This window comes from Morone saxatilis, unplaced genomic scaffold (genome assembly GCF_004916995.1).
Source record: "Morone saxatilis isolate NCDOM2014 unplaced genomic scaffold, NCSU_SB_2.0 Contig8, whole genome shotgun sequence".
Taxonomy (NCBI): domain Eukaryota; kingdom Metazoa; phylum Chordata; class Actinopteri; family Moronidae; genus Morone; species Morone saxatilis.
In genome coordinates, this window is record NW_023340257.1 from 21,357,725 (window position 1) to 21,372,821 (window position 15,097).

Here is a 15,097-nt window from a genome sequence, read left to right on the forward strand (position 1 = left end):
TTTTAAGTGTCCTTACCTTTGTGTGCAGACGGCTGTAATTCTATTAGACTGCTCACAGTGCCCTTCATGGGTCAAACTAATAAACAGTGGGCGCAGAGTCACGTAAGAGATGGACAACCTATTGCCTACTGCTGTGAGTGGTTGTGCCAGTCTCGCCATTATGTAACGTTACATTCAATTAATGTGTTACAGTAAGCAAACAAGCTTTAACTGCAGTGATTGAGAATTAACAGGGAAAAGTCAAATTACTTAAGAGAATACAGTACATTTTCCCCGTAAAGTGAAGAAGTTGTGGCTTAAGTGATCCCTCTGTTTTCAACTTTTCAATTCATAGAGGCAAAAAATGATCTGATTAAGGAGAAAACTTTAGACATTCACTGTTAAATCAAAAGAACTGACATCAACTGCAGCATCAGCAACACAGTGTGAGATAAAAAGAGAAATCTTGAAGAAATAAAATGCAGCGTGTCCTGATGTGAATAAATAATATATATGTACAGGATCTGTGTAAGGAAATCTGAATTAATACAAGTAAAATAAGTTTAATACTGATTTTGTTTTTTTTATATTACTTTATAAACGGTACTTCATATATGTTCCACTTTATTGACTTGGTCACATATGTTCACATATCAGTATATGCACACAGGAAGGGCTTTCAAATCTTAAGAAATACAAAAATAGAAGTTTATTCATGTTACCCTCTCTTAACATACAGTTGTTTAGAGACCAGTACTTTTTTTTTAAATTAATTTTGGACCCACTTCACATGACATCTTCTAAAGTCACCTCTCTAGCTGTAGACTGGATTTGAGTTGACTAACTGTAGTTAGGGTTTCATGCCTGAATAATTTCAGCCAGTATCTGACGTGGCTTTGTTCAGAGTGAAAAATGAGTTGTCTTACCTCTTCTTAGCCTTTTCTCTGATCTATTATTCACAATGTTCCAGTGCAGATTTCCGAACATTAGGTGGCAAACCTCAAGGCCGTGGCTTTCTAGTAACTTTGAGGTTTATCTGAATTTCCTGGCTTTAAAAGAAACAAATTGGAGAGCTTTCCAGAAATGTTGGAGATGTTCCTCAATAAACCTTTCCAATTTAGTTAAGTGTGGTTAAATGTAGTCAAGTGTAACAACTTTGTACTTGCAAAAGAAAGATAATTACTCACTTAATTAGTGTCTGTCTTCTCACCCGCAGTGGTACATGATCAGTATAGTTCACATCTACAGCCGCTGGAGGAACAGTGAAATCAGATGCTACGTTAACGGACAGCTTGTTTCTTATGGAGACATGGCATGGCACGTCAACACAAATGACGTAAGCACTCCTCTTTTTACTCCTCCTCACTGCTGTCATCTTTTCTCCCCGGGTATGATGTTTCTTGGCATAGGACTGACTGAGGCTGCTACATCTACGTTTTCGCCTGGTTGGAAATTGTGAGATGAAAAAAAAAACCCACACATCTTCAATAGTGCTCATTGGGTAAAATGAGTTTTAGCATATTAACATGGATTTATCTCAGAAATATGACTGGCATTTCAGGCTTAATTTAAATATCCATTTGTCTCAGAGATGTGTGCTGCAGTAGAGGGTGGAATATGGAACATCAAACATTTGGGGAAGAGATTTATGTTTAGAGAATATATATATGTATAAAGTGAAAATAGTTCAATCTCAGTAGCTCTTGTATATATGTGTACAGAATATTTAAATACCATCAGACTGAAGCACTCTTGTTTATAATGTATGACAACATTGTGAGTCATGGTGTAACAGTATCATATGTGTGTTTGAATGACTCTAAAGCAGAATGAAAGTTGTTGTCACACATGGTTCTTAAGGACAGATTCAAAAAGCAATTTGCACTCGTACAGATGAGACACATTTCCAAAGGTGTGCAGTATGAATACTGTAGCTGTGTATTCAAGGGAAGATTGCACAAATGACAGGTTGAGATATAAGTGTGGTTCATGAAATATTCCACCACATTAACTAAAGCTGCTTTAATTTGTGATGGATCGTTTTTCTGGAGTAATTTAAAAATCAGGAGGGAGCATTATTCTGATGTGGAGCAGGGTTTTATTATGTGATGGCTGCACAAACAGCTGCATCACAAAGACACTAGCAATCATACACACCAAGAGAATAGTTTAGATAAGATTAGCCTATTTCATTTTTTTTTTACTTTGTATTTTCTGTTATATAAGACAAAAACGTGGGGCCACACAGTTATATTGGATAGTATACACAGGAATTGTTGGTCACAGAATGGTACACATTCAACTTTCGGCTTTATTTTTCCCAATTGCATTTAATCTATTTTCAGTTGTCATACTCTAATAGTCAGGTATGCATCCCTTTTAAACCAGTACTCTTCTCCCTTTTCTTTCTGTAATCTTAAATAATGTCTATTCTTTCTCTACGAAGCCAGGGTCTTGTAATTGCCTTTTTGCTTGCTGCCATTAGAATTTTTAGTAAATATTTGTCTCTGATATCCAGATCCTTAGATATATTTCCTAAGTAAATAGAGAGACAAGTAAACGCAATATAAAATCCTAATATACTCTTAATTGCGGCTTGAACATCAACCCAGAAAGGCTGTAGGGTGGGGTAAGACCAAAAGATGTGCATGTGACCTGCCATTAGATGTCCACACTGTCTCCAGCATTGATTTTGAAGTCCAGTTTGTTTTGATTTTAGATCAGAGCCTAATTCAACCAAGCAATGGACATGGAAAAATGTATTGAATGCCACACCATATGAGAAAATGTTATACACCCTTGCAGTTTATTACATTTCCCTGGATTAGGATTACTTAAACAGAAAGGTCATGTAACTGAACACTATGAAAATAATATATTGGAATCTGACAGAGTGTTGCTACATTTGGTGAGTTTAAGATGAAAAAGCTGAGACATTGTAGGTAGGCATTTGCTGTACTTTGGAAACATGGATAATATGTATTATCTATATACTTTCTGTTTCTCGTCAACCTATGTCTTTCTTGCTGTTGAGGCTCTGATGTTAAAACCTAAATGTTTAAAACATTGTCTTTAGCCTTCTCACTTAAAAAATAGATATGTATTGCCATCTTTCTGTTCATGCCAACTTCGAAGTAGGACTGAAACTAGAAGTCTGGGTAATTGTTTCACACATTTTCACACGCTTAGTTAGCATAGTTATGTCAAGTAAGATTTATTTTGTTTAGAAACATTTCATTGTTATATTACTCAGTCTGTACTGACTGTTTCTTCTCTTGTTATTTAAGTTATTATTTCACTGCTGCTGTTCAGTTCTATCTCAAATGCAATCACAGCAAATATTCTCGAGGTTACAGGTTTCCTATCTTTGTAAATCAGAGGTGTTGTTTTCCTCTAACCATTAGGGAATTGTCAAGGTTGACACTGAAACAATATAGCAGGTGATGTTGTTATAGATAGATACATACAATTTCTAGTTGAAAATATATAAAGAAAAATACTAATTTGTGCATGATGTTGTACTTTTTGCTTTTTTCCCCTCTGCCTAATTCAGCTGTGTGTGAATTTGGATATTTATTCTTCAGTCCTAAAGTAAAAATTGATGTAGCCTTTTATCTCTATGTCCCTCTTGCAGAGTTATGATAAGTGCTTCCTCGGGTCCTCTGAGACAGCAGACGCTAACAGAGTATTCTGCGGGCAGCTAGGAGCTGTCTACGTGTTCAGCGAAGCCCTCAATCCCGCTCAGATATTTGCAATTCATCAGCTAGGACCAGGCTATAAGGTATGTACTTGAGGGTGACTAAATTAGATTACATGTAAGCAGTCTGCATCACCTATCAATCTGTGAAATCAATGCCCGTTGCTGCCCTGCCGCAGTTCCTTTGCCATGTGTCTCCGTCCTGGGAGCAATGCTTTTCCTCCCAGATAAACGGCTGCATAAATTACCTACTTCTTAGAAATAATGGCACAATACACCGAAGGAAGCAGCAGGCACTCGGAGGGGATAGAGTCCAGAGCCGACTTATATCAGCTGCAGCAGGTGTAGCAGTCCCAAGCTTCTTTACAAAGACCAAAAGATTGTGAATATAGAAAGATGCTGACCTATCCAGAAGAGGATTCAGCTGTGAATGTTAATCATATGGTGACAAAATATTTGGTTTGCACACATACATTTAAATTAGTTTTATATATTTATTTTATATACTCTTTATCCCCAAATATTCCACTCATCTTGAATAGAGGCTGTGCCCTCAGTCTATTTTCAGATGGCTCTCACTCCCTCTCACTGTCTTACTTTTGCCCCTGATTCTCACAAAGTGCTGCTGTTTCTTCATAGTCTTAAGCCCTGCACTCTGTCACAAATGGAGGAATGACATGCACTGCCAAATCAGCTTTGAATACAGGATATGTCTCAGACTATTTACAATATCTCTTTTCATTTTACACCAGCTCTGTTTGTTCTCTAGCTGCTTTGAAGACAAAATTAGGCTTTTTTATAGCTTGAAGGAATGCGTCTTTGGCATTGTCATTATAAAATGTACTCTATTGAAGATTGTGAGATGGATGATTGTGGTTTCAATCAGATCTATGAATGCCTGGAGAATCCCAGGAGAACTCATTGTTTGGTCTTCTCACTAATGGCTAGTGACTTGCCGTTTACCTCCTTAATTGTGGTTCTAGACCTTTTATTAGAGAGGTAACACACAGTGAAGCAATCCTCCAGATTTCTCAAAATAATGAAGAGCGTGTCCCGGGGAGACAATTACCCGCAATTGATCAAGCTGTGAATGGTGTTGGTAATTGTGAGTATGATAGAGCCAGCCAGGTGAGTTGAGGAGGAAGGTCAGAGACTTGTCAGGCCCACTGATTGGTTGTTGTAATGGGAGTGCTGTCCAGGGGGACAAGAGGCCTGTCTGTTGTAGCCTGTCTGTTTTAATTGAAAACCGCCGAAAGAGTCTGCATGCAGCAGATCACAGGATGAGTCTGCTACAGTATGTACATTGGACTGTCATTATATCTGTTTCAACTCAGCTCCACAGCCGGAGAAAAAACTTCTGAGCTGATATATGATTTATTTTCTGATCCATGGTCCTCTCATCCATGTTTGATGTTTGACACGCTTTCCTTTGCTCACACAGTGTACTGAATGTAACTGTAACTTCTGCGGTTAGTTGAAATGCAGAGATTATTGCTGCCTAGGGTTACTATTTCTACTGCACGTTATGATTTATGGCGTAAATCTGACAGACCTGTTAGTAGAATCTGCTCCCTGGGCTTTTTTCATATTGCTGAAATTCAAAATTGCACTTTGAACTGAGATGGACTCATGGTTATTTAATTTAAAGTACCAAACAAATTTTGCCGTATATAGCTATTTCTATGACTGCCTTTCCCAGCCATTCTGAGATAACATCACAGGGCAGTGTTGGGTCTACAGACTCTTTACTCTGAGGCTGACAGAAGCTGGCTGTCTTATCAGACTGTCATTCATCACTGCTGTTTTAGCAGATCTCATAAGTTTTGGTGTTAGTTTAGGAAATTGTGGACTGAAAGATTGTTACAAGGGAATTGCCTCACAACTTTGTGAGATGTAACTCAGGATGAAGAATAGAATTCCCAGTGGATACTAGCAAACACATATTTTTTAAAAACCCTCTTAGTTTTTATTCTGGATAACTACTTATTTCTTTCCAGCTCTGGGAAATAGCCTGCCTGGAGTCATACAGTAAAATCTGTCACAGCAATATCCAGTGACAGCTTCACTGAGCACAAACTATTAGTCATTGACTTGACTAGTCAAAACAATTAAGCCATTACTTTATGTCTTTTCATATGATGCACTGAGAGTTATTTCTGTCCTTGCCCTCTATCATCATTACCATATGTGTTCTACATGACGCAGATTAGCCCATTGAATTTGTGCCAACACTGCTCTGCAGTATGCACCACAGATTGCTGTAGAAAAGACTGAGGAGCTGCACAGTTCTGGTCCGCCCTTGTCAGGGAAGACAAATGTTATCTCAGTGTAGAGCCCATGCAATCATAAGATATCTGAACACTACATGAAAAGATCATCGATTTCAAAAACTGTATATACAGTCAGTATATACCTGGATATACCAGGCTCCACAATTACATTTACAAATTACAATTACAAGAAAACTTTAAATGTTTTCCATCATAATACTAGCTTTGGGGCAGCCATTAGATACACATTTTGTTTTATTCAAGTAAGTGCAAATTTCCTGGATATTTCCCTGGATCTGGCTCTGCAACTAAAGTTAATCACTTTTCCTTGGCCAATGGCCTAACCTTTTACTCTGTTTTATTGAAGTCTATAAACAGCTTTTTGAGAAGCATGATCTGATGAGCTAAACAGCAGCCAACAACATCAATAAATATTTAATGGAACTTTTTAAACTTTTTATGTTGTTTTAATATTAAAAAAATAATTAGAAACAGGTACATTGTCGACTATATTGTGTCATACTATATATGCAGGTACTGTAGCATGGGATTGTCCCGAGCTTGTCTAGTGTCTGCCTGTTTGATTTAGAGAGTAGTGGGGAAGCCCCCGGTCAATGACTGCCTTTGGCACTGGGAGAAGAAGAAGGTAACTGTGCTGTAATTCTTTTATTTGATTGGCCTGTGGAATGATGCTGTCATGCTACGGGGTTTGTTACTGTAGCTACAACCCATGAGATCATTATTTTCACACTGCGGCAGGGCCCATGTTAAAGTGCAGGGCAATGGAGCTTGTTATTTCATGTCACTTGGGTTTCTTGAGTAGGAACTTTTGAAGAATGTTAGAGACTACATGATGAGATGCACACTGACTGCTGTGTGGACTTGATCATAGCAGATGAACAGAATACCTCTTATGTCTTTTTTATAATCTGACTGCAAGGAGGTATGCCATTAAATTTGGCTCAACCCTCTCAGTTTCTCTCAGTTGCCTGTGAAGAATAATGCTGCCAGGCAACAGATATAACGCTAGCAAATATACATGGATTTTAAACAATATTGTTTGGAAACAGGATTCACTTGCCAAAAGTAAAATATAAACCCCAGAGGATGAAGTTCCAGAATCAGTAAACTGACGTATTAAGATCTGAAACAGTTTTGATATGAGCTGATTTAAATGTATGTTGTGCCATATTTGTAGCAGTTATATGATATAACGAATAGTGTTGTATCTTTCCTCTAAAGCACTTCAAAGGCACTCAGAATAGAATGCACAATCATTGTACAATTGACAACCTGAGTCAGCTCACCTTTTTATCCATTCACTCCCTTACTGTAATCCAGATTTAGATGCCTTCAGGCAGGTGCATGAACCCTGTTTGCTTCTGTTGCATAACATATTGTATTTATCTACAGTCCCTCTAGGACCAGATGGTTGTTTCCTCTCTGGTACTTCAGCACTTTCTGTCTCTCCGTATCCTATTACCATCCTCTTGCTGTCCATGAGTCAGATAGGAAAGGAAAAACATTTCTCTCATTCATTAATAATTCAACCCAACTGATTAAAGGACTTGATTTCCTTATTAAGCATGTTCCATTCACATGGCATTGATGGATTAAGTCTGCTCATCTGTCATCAGCTAATTGATTAGGTAAATTAAGGCTAGTCTGTTATTGATCAGCTATTTGTTATGGTTGCCATAATTAATGTGTTACTGAGCCACTGACTGATGAAACCTCCAGTTCTTTTTACACAGCCATCAAATGGATTCAGATGTCTGAAGGCATAATGAAACATAAGACACATTAAAACATATAAGAGACAGGTTTGATCCCTGTAAAGAGTTAATGTATCACTGCAATCAGTCACTGGTGCAATTTGTTTAGTATTCATAAGAATTAAAAATGGTCAGAACAACATAAGGTTTATAGATGTTTCTCAGCATGGTGTAATTTAGTTCTAGTTGTTCTCTCTCTTTATCTCTCTCTCTCTGCTATGAGGGTGGAGGGATAAAATTAATAAATAAATCTGAGAAATAAATACTGAGCCTATATTGTTATCTGAACAAGTATTTGCATAATGTTTTGACTCTGAGTCTGATTACATTGGATGCGAAGTGACACAGTAACTCAAATCTAAATTGCAGACTGCCAGCTTTAATTTGGAGGTGTTTTCAGCCATGCTGGATCAACTCTTCTCGTATTAGCTCCAGTTGCAATGTGTATTTGGACAGAAAAAATATTTCTTCCATAAAGAAACCTATGCATTGGTAAAAATCTTAATGTGTTCTAAGTAGAAGTCTGCAATCATAGCACAACCATTTCAGTGTAGCTTCATGAGAATTCAGCAGTGAATGTGCCCGGCTTGAAATCGCACCAGAAAGGGCAAGAGTAAATGGCTGGGTTAAATTAATGCAGGTAAACAATCATCTGTGGTATCAAAGCAACTCTGATCCTGCTCATCAGCCCCTGTTCCTCCTAATCATTGTACTCTGCAGTAGAACTTAAACAAACAATGTTCCCACAGAGATAAAAAGGCAAGGATCCAGTGTAAAAACTCAAAGTAAAACAAAATGAAGCCAACGGAGAAACACATACCTACATAACACAACCATATAATGTCATATGTCCTCTATGGTATCTTGCAACATGAATGTAGTTTTTCTTAAAGGTCCAGTGTGTAACATTTAAGAGGATTTATTGGCAGAAATTAATATGCATAGTTTCATTAGTGAAATTAGGAATTGTTGTGTTTTGTTACTTTAGATTGAGCCTTTTATATATACAGATATTGCAGGTTGCCTTCCCTGAGTCCGCCATATTTAACAACCATATTTCTACTGTAGCCCAGAAAGGACAAAGCAAACACTGGCTATGGATAAGGGTGTTGGCGAATTTTGCGAGTTTCGCAGCCTCTGTAGTTTCTCCTTCACGCTTGGAAGGGGAGGGTGAAGCGAGGGAGTTGTGATCTGCAACTACACACCTAGATGCCACTAAATGCTACGCACTGGACCTTTAAGCATTCTAACACCATACTGCACTTTCACTTCATCCCCTGACGCACTGATATGTTGTTAATTATGTCTAGAACAGTTTGCATCATTAAACAGCAAATGTACCATTGCGTTGCGTCATTGATTGTAGCCTTACAGAACAATATATAATAATAAATATAAAAAAGCATTATCAAAATGTTGATATACTGTAAAGCTTTTGGTGCCCAGACTGACCTCTAGAAATGTGTGGTTGCCAAAAATTCCTCTCGTCATTTTCCATTCTTGAATGAGTATTTTTTAATCAAGTTATAATTAAAAGATAACACCCAAGCGACACTGATAGGATGCATGAGCAGGAAGGAGCTTCTCTATCACTCTCTCCTTCTCGTACTTTATCCTTCACTTATTCTGCTTTCTCTCTTTCTATTTTTCTTAGAGCACGTTTAAGTTCAAGTCAGAGAGTGATATCCACTTAGCTGAGCATCACAAGCAGGTGTTGTATGACAGCAAGTTGGCCAGCTCCATCGCCTTCACCTATAACGCCAAGGCCACTGATGCCCAGCTCTGCCTGGAGTCCTCGCCTAAAGAAAATGCCTCCATCTTCGTGCACTCACCACACGCCCTTATGCTACAGGTTGAAGCTGGCTCTGACTCTGTTTACCCTGTTTTCATTTCTGTTGCACTCCTTTGGCATTACAAATGTGTGTTTCATTGGTTTTATATTATCCTCGCAGGATGTAAAAGCCACAGTGACTCACTCCATCCACAGCGCCATCCACTCCATTGGTGGGATCCAAGTGCTCTTCCCACTCTTTGCTCAGCTGGACTACCATCAGCTGAACGACAGCCAGGTGGAACCCACTGTATGGTAAGTGGAAATATTGTTACTTTTTGGAAATCTAACTTGATGCTTTGGAAATGATGACATGAAATGAATTTTGTTTGGTGACAAGAGCTCAGTTTGGAATGAATGTGAATTTTTTGATACTTTACCCTGAACCCTTTTAGACTTGGGTGGGTTGTGTTTGATGAAGAGAAAATGGCAAGTGATATGAATGACTGGTAAAAGTTACACAAGGGTTGATTTTTGTATAAATGTATATTAATCTGTATTATCAGCATAAATGAAAGTGGGGGTGCAACACAGAAGCATCTAAATTTCCATAAATGGGGTGTTGTAGACTTGTTGTTAATTATCATCACTATTTTGGTGGTAACAGGCAGTGAATCTCTCAGCGCAGTGAGTGTGAAATCAACAAAAGAAACAAAAAGCTGCTTTGTTGAATCTGTCGCAATATTCAGTTGAGCACTCATGTTGCTGATGTCATCATACATGACATCTTAGTGATACAGTCTTAGCATCCAAAATTAGAGAGTAGGTGTCGGACAAACAATGTGGTGATTTGAGTGTTTCTGTATTACATAAAGTAAGTTTTTATGCATTATATACTGAAATCTTTCTTGCATATTCGTCAACATGTACACTGATACCCATATATCTGTAATAAACCACTGTCTGCTTATAATGCCAGCCTTGGTCAAGCTGTAGTCCAGTTTTCATTATTATCTCTACTCTCTGGTTCAGACTTCTCTCATCCCCGTCATCCTTAGGTGAAGCTTCCTCACTGTGCTCTGGATGGAGTCTGAGCTCTGCTAATCCCACGTTAGTTCAACGACAGAATTACGGCTAGATAGACTCAAGAGTGGCCACACAGCAGCATAAAACCGTGATGCCCAACGCTCTCTGCCTCTGTAGTTTCCTCTCATCTGTGCTCTCTGTCCCTCTTTCTCTCTCGCTACCGTGTTGCAGGTCTTTGCCTCACAGTGTGTCACTCTCCCCACTACTCGCTTTTGTCCTTGCCTTGGCTTTTACACTCAGTCCTTCTAAAGCCTGCTGAGCTGAGGAGTTCAAAGCTTCTGCAACAATTAACTCTCTATAATGCCTGTGGATCTGCTTTGGCTGGTCTCAACAGCACCCTTGTATAGTGACTTTAAAAAAATCCTTTTAATCAACATCTGTGCCACCTTGAATTGCAAACAGCAGTGATATAACACCAGTCACTGCTGCTCTGCCAAATTGGAAGGAAGCTGTGCTTGCAGTAAAAGATCAGAGGTTAAACCAAGAGCACACAAAGCTGACTATCACCCAGTTCTGTTCCCCTTGGTTCAGTTATAGCCAGCTTGGAGTAGTAGTTAGAAATGAGCAATTGTAAACTGACAAGGTAGTAAGCATGTAGTTTGTATGCATGTAGTGTATGTGCAGTAACTATTGGCAGGCCTGCATAGGAGTGGTTGTGTCCTTGTGATTGTTGCACCAGAGCGAAGGCCACCAGAGGATGTGAGGGAAAGCCGATTAAGAAGTGTCATCGAGCACCACTGTCACTCAGCCAAAGGCTTCAACTGAAAAGCCCTGCAACAAAAAGAAAAAAAAAAAAGTCTTCAGTGCACTACCCCTTGAACCCCTTCCCCCCCCACCTCACATGCATACACAGACGCGCTGTTGCAACTCTCCCCCAGACCACTCTCTGTCCCTAGAGAGCCCGATGAGCCAACCCTTTCTACTGAATTGAAGAGGGATGAAAGTGGTGAGCTGGAGTTCCCAGCTGATTGCTGACATGTTCTGAAAATGACCTTGTTTTTTTCCCCTCTGCTGCACTGTCTCCTCATGCTGCTGTAGTTTATAGAATAACTCCTTCACCACCCGACGAGTGTGTGAAAAGATGTGTATTTTATACCTGTGTGAGACGTAATGTTTTCTTGTTTTGCAGTGCCACTCTCCTGGTCTTTCTGGTTGAGCTGCTCAAGAGCTCTGTGGCCATGCAGGAGCAGATGCTGGGAGGAAAAGGCTTTTTGGTGATTGGATACCTGCTAGAGAAGGTATAGTAGGGCTTTCACAGCATATCACAATGGTTTCCTAACCTCAGTGACACATCAGTTCTCAGGAACTATTCATTTTCAAATTAATCAATTTCACCTCACTCACAAATATGGTCATGTGTTCGCTTTTGCTCTCAGAAAATGGTTATACGAGAGATCCCATACAGGCAGACTAATTCTCTGGGAACAGGAAGACTTACCACATACAACATTTTCTCTTACTTTGATTTGATTGATTTGAAAAATGAATATGTCCAACTCTTCATTTCCTTCTTGAGTGGAACATTGAATGGGAAATGATTCACTGATGTGCAGAGTTTTGACAAGATTTTTAATAGAAAACCCCATCTGCTTTGGAAACTTCTTTCACCTTCCGTACGATGATCAAGATGCACTGTATCTTGTCTGCTCTCTCCAAGTCCTGTCAGCAGTCTGATCTCCCATTGCCTGTAGAGTCCTGAATGTGTCTTTGAACTAAACAGAGCTAGAGGAAGAACACCACACGACTACTTCTCTTCCCCTTTCCCCCCCCTTGGTTTCTCTCTCTTTCCGCATCAGTCTTTATTTACCCATTTTGCGATGCAGATCTAACAGCTTGCCGGCCTCCCCAGAGTGCTGGCTCTTTTGGAGCACTAAGAAATGACTCCACTTTGTCACTCAGTGACTTGCCTGCCTGCTGGCTTCAGCTGCTGTTAACTAACAGCCAGGCAGAGTCAGCGCCTGAGAGCTGCTGTTTTTTTCTTGCTTCCTTCCCGCTGCCAGGTTTCACACTTCCACATATCGCACCATCTGTTCATGATCTGTTTATGCCACACCTTCCCTTCTTCTTCCCGTGCCTTCATTTTTCCCTCTCTCCTGCCCTCACTAAGTCCCCACCTGGGCAGAGAACAGGTGCCAGACAGGAGCGGTAACGGTATTTGTCAAAGTGAAATTCTCTGCAAAGTCAAGCCTCTACAACTTGCCCGAATTTTGTTTAGACAATTTCTTTAGATTCAATAACTTGACAAAATTACTGTGTATCAATTTATCGACTATGCCAACATGCTAACCTGCTGCCACAGAACATAAGTAGGACACACAAATCCAAGTGATCCTTCGGCAAAATGACACTTATGACACTTTAATTAAAATACTTGCAACATTTAAACAGCACACAATGCAGACTAAAACAATAACCATGAAATCTATCCATTCTGTAGAATTAACTGTGCTTTTTTGTGATGCATATAAAGCTGCATGCCAGCTACCATTTTTTTTATATCTGTTTTTATATGTCAGTTTTTTGACCACTTCCATAGTTTACAAATGCTTCTACCTGTCTACAAAATTACAGATGTGGTTGTTCTCTTTGTGACATTTAGGTTTTTTTCTACTTTTTGTTGCAACAAAACAGTTATCATAGATAAATGCACACTTACAGCAGAAAAGGCTTAGCGACATCATTACTGTTAAACATGACTTTTGCTTCTTCCTACAGTCATCACGTGTACACATCACCAGGGCTGTATTAGAGCAGTTCCTCTCCTTCGCAAAGTATCTGGACGGTCTGACCCATGGTGCACCACTGCTGAAACAGCTTTGCGACCACATCCTGTTCAATGCTGCCATCTGGATCCACACCCCTGCCAAGGTGAGCTCCCACAGGTAACTTAGCCCACGAAGGGACAGGTGTCTTTGCATTTGATCAGGCTAAAAGGGATGCACATCAGGAGCTTTCAACTGCAAAAGGCTTTCATTAATCCTCTGCATCAGAGAAGAGAATTGAAACTACAAGTCCTAACATGCCCGTTTTTTCAAAGCAAATAACGGTGGAAATTTTGCGTGTTGTCAAGTATGTATCACACTGGTGTATTGGTGAGATTCCCCATGGCAGCAAGTGTTGTGCAGGTGGTAATGAAACCAACTAGCAGAGTGCATGTGCCAGATATATTCTCACATTTGTAAGACTTTAAATGGTTGCACAGTTCATCACTTGCCTTCCACTTTCCAATCCTCAACCTAACCAAGTTTTTAAATGTCCCACAGTTTTTCCTCCCATCCTTAAATAATGACCCATGAAAAAATGGGATGAGGTATATCAAAGGAGCTGTGGTTTGTGTGGCAAATACATTTGCCTCAGGAATGCTGCTGGTGGGCCAAGCCATGAATAAATAAAAGGAGGAAATAAATACAAAAGTGTCTGGAGGCTTGCCTGCGACACTCCTCCAAAATAGAGCATAGAGAAAAAGGGAGAATAAATGAGAGAAACAGCGAGGTAATGAAGTGGGTTAGAGCTCTTTTAGCTACAACGGTACACAGAGCTACGGTGGCTACTTCCCTTAGGACATGCCACAAAGTCCACATTTGCTGTGTCTCTATCTGCTGCATGGGGTACGGAGAGCCAGCTGTGTGAATGATGGGAGCATGCAATATCCATTAATTACACGGGTCCACTGACCTTGTCCTGGTAAACAAATAAGATTCTGTATTTTGCATTTTACTTTTCTGTTCTTGTGGAAATTACATTACCAACAGCATGGTGTTCACTTATCTCTAGTGTTTAATTTCAGTAGCCTCAAACCATATCGCATCATGCTCACATCGTAACCATGCTGCTGCCTTTCATCATGACTCACATTTGACTCATTAATGTCCTATAATTTATGACATATGGGAAAAAGCCCTCAGTATTTATAGCTGGAATGACTGTGGTGGGATTAAGGATTCTTGTCAGGTCTGTTGCTAATTACAGAGGACATGCTAATCATCACTGAACAGAGTGGAGCTGCGACAATTATGAAATTGAGTAATATAGGGTCAGTGGCCATCCCTACCGTACAGCTGCAAGGATAATAGGCTCAGCTTCTACAATCCACCAAGGTAAAATGTCTTGGTTAGTCTAAAAGGTATTCAGTTCAAGGGATCAATTACACTCTGCAGTTGATAACATGAATACGTTTGTATGTGCGTTTCCAGGTACAGCTCTCTCTATACACATACCTTTCGGCTGAGTTCATTGGCACGGCAACCATCTACAACACGATACGTCGAGTGGGCACAGTGCTTCAGCTCATGCATACACTAAAGTACTACTACTGGGCCATCAACCCTGCAGACAGCAGTGGCATCACACCAAAGGGTCTTGGTAAGCATAGTTAGCTTTTTGGATTTTGCATTTTGAAGTTTATTTGTCTTTCTGCTGTGAAATATGATTTGATTTGATATAGATTTTTGTTTATATATGTCTTCCATCCATCTGAAGGCTCATCCAAGTTAAGCTCAGTGTTTTGGAAAGGAAATCA

At 39.6% G+C, this 15,097-nt stretch overlaps 1 protein-coding gene across 1 annotated transcript in view; it reads left to right on the top strand.

Moving 5' to 3' along the window:
• Positions 1-15,097, top strand: part of nbeab (neurobeachin b) — a gene marked incomplete in the record, with an annotated part of 186,689 nt that overhangs the window by 47,596 nt on the left and 123,996 nt on the right. Inside the window, 7 exon segments of the mRNA XM_035680189.1 lie at positions 1,196-1,315; positions 3,614-3,760; positions 9,376-9,573; positions 9,674-9,807; positions 11,708-11,816; positions 13,294-13,446; positions 14,772-14,940. Coding sequence (XP_035536082.1) covers positions 1,196-1,315; positions 3,614-3,760; positions 9,376-9,573; positions 9,674-9,807; positions 11,708-11,816; positions 13,294-13,446; positions 14,772-14,940 — 1,030 coding nt within the window.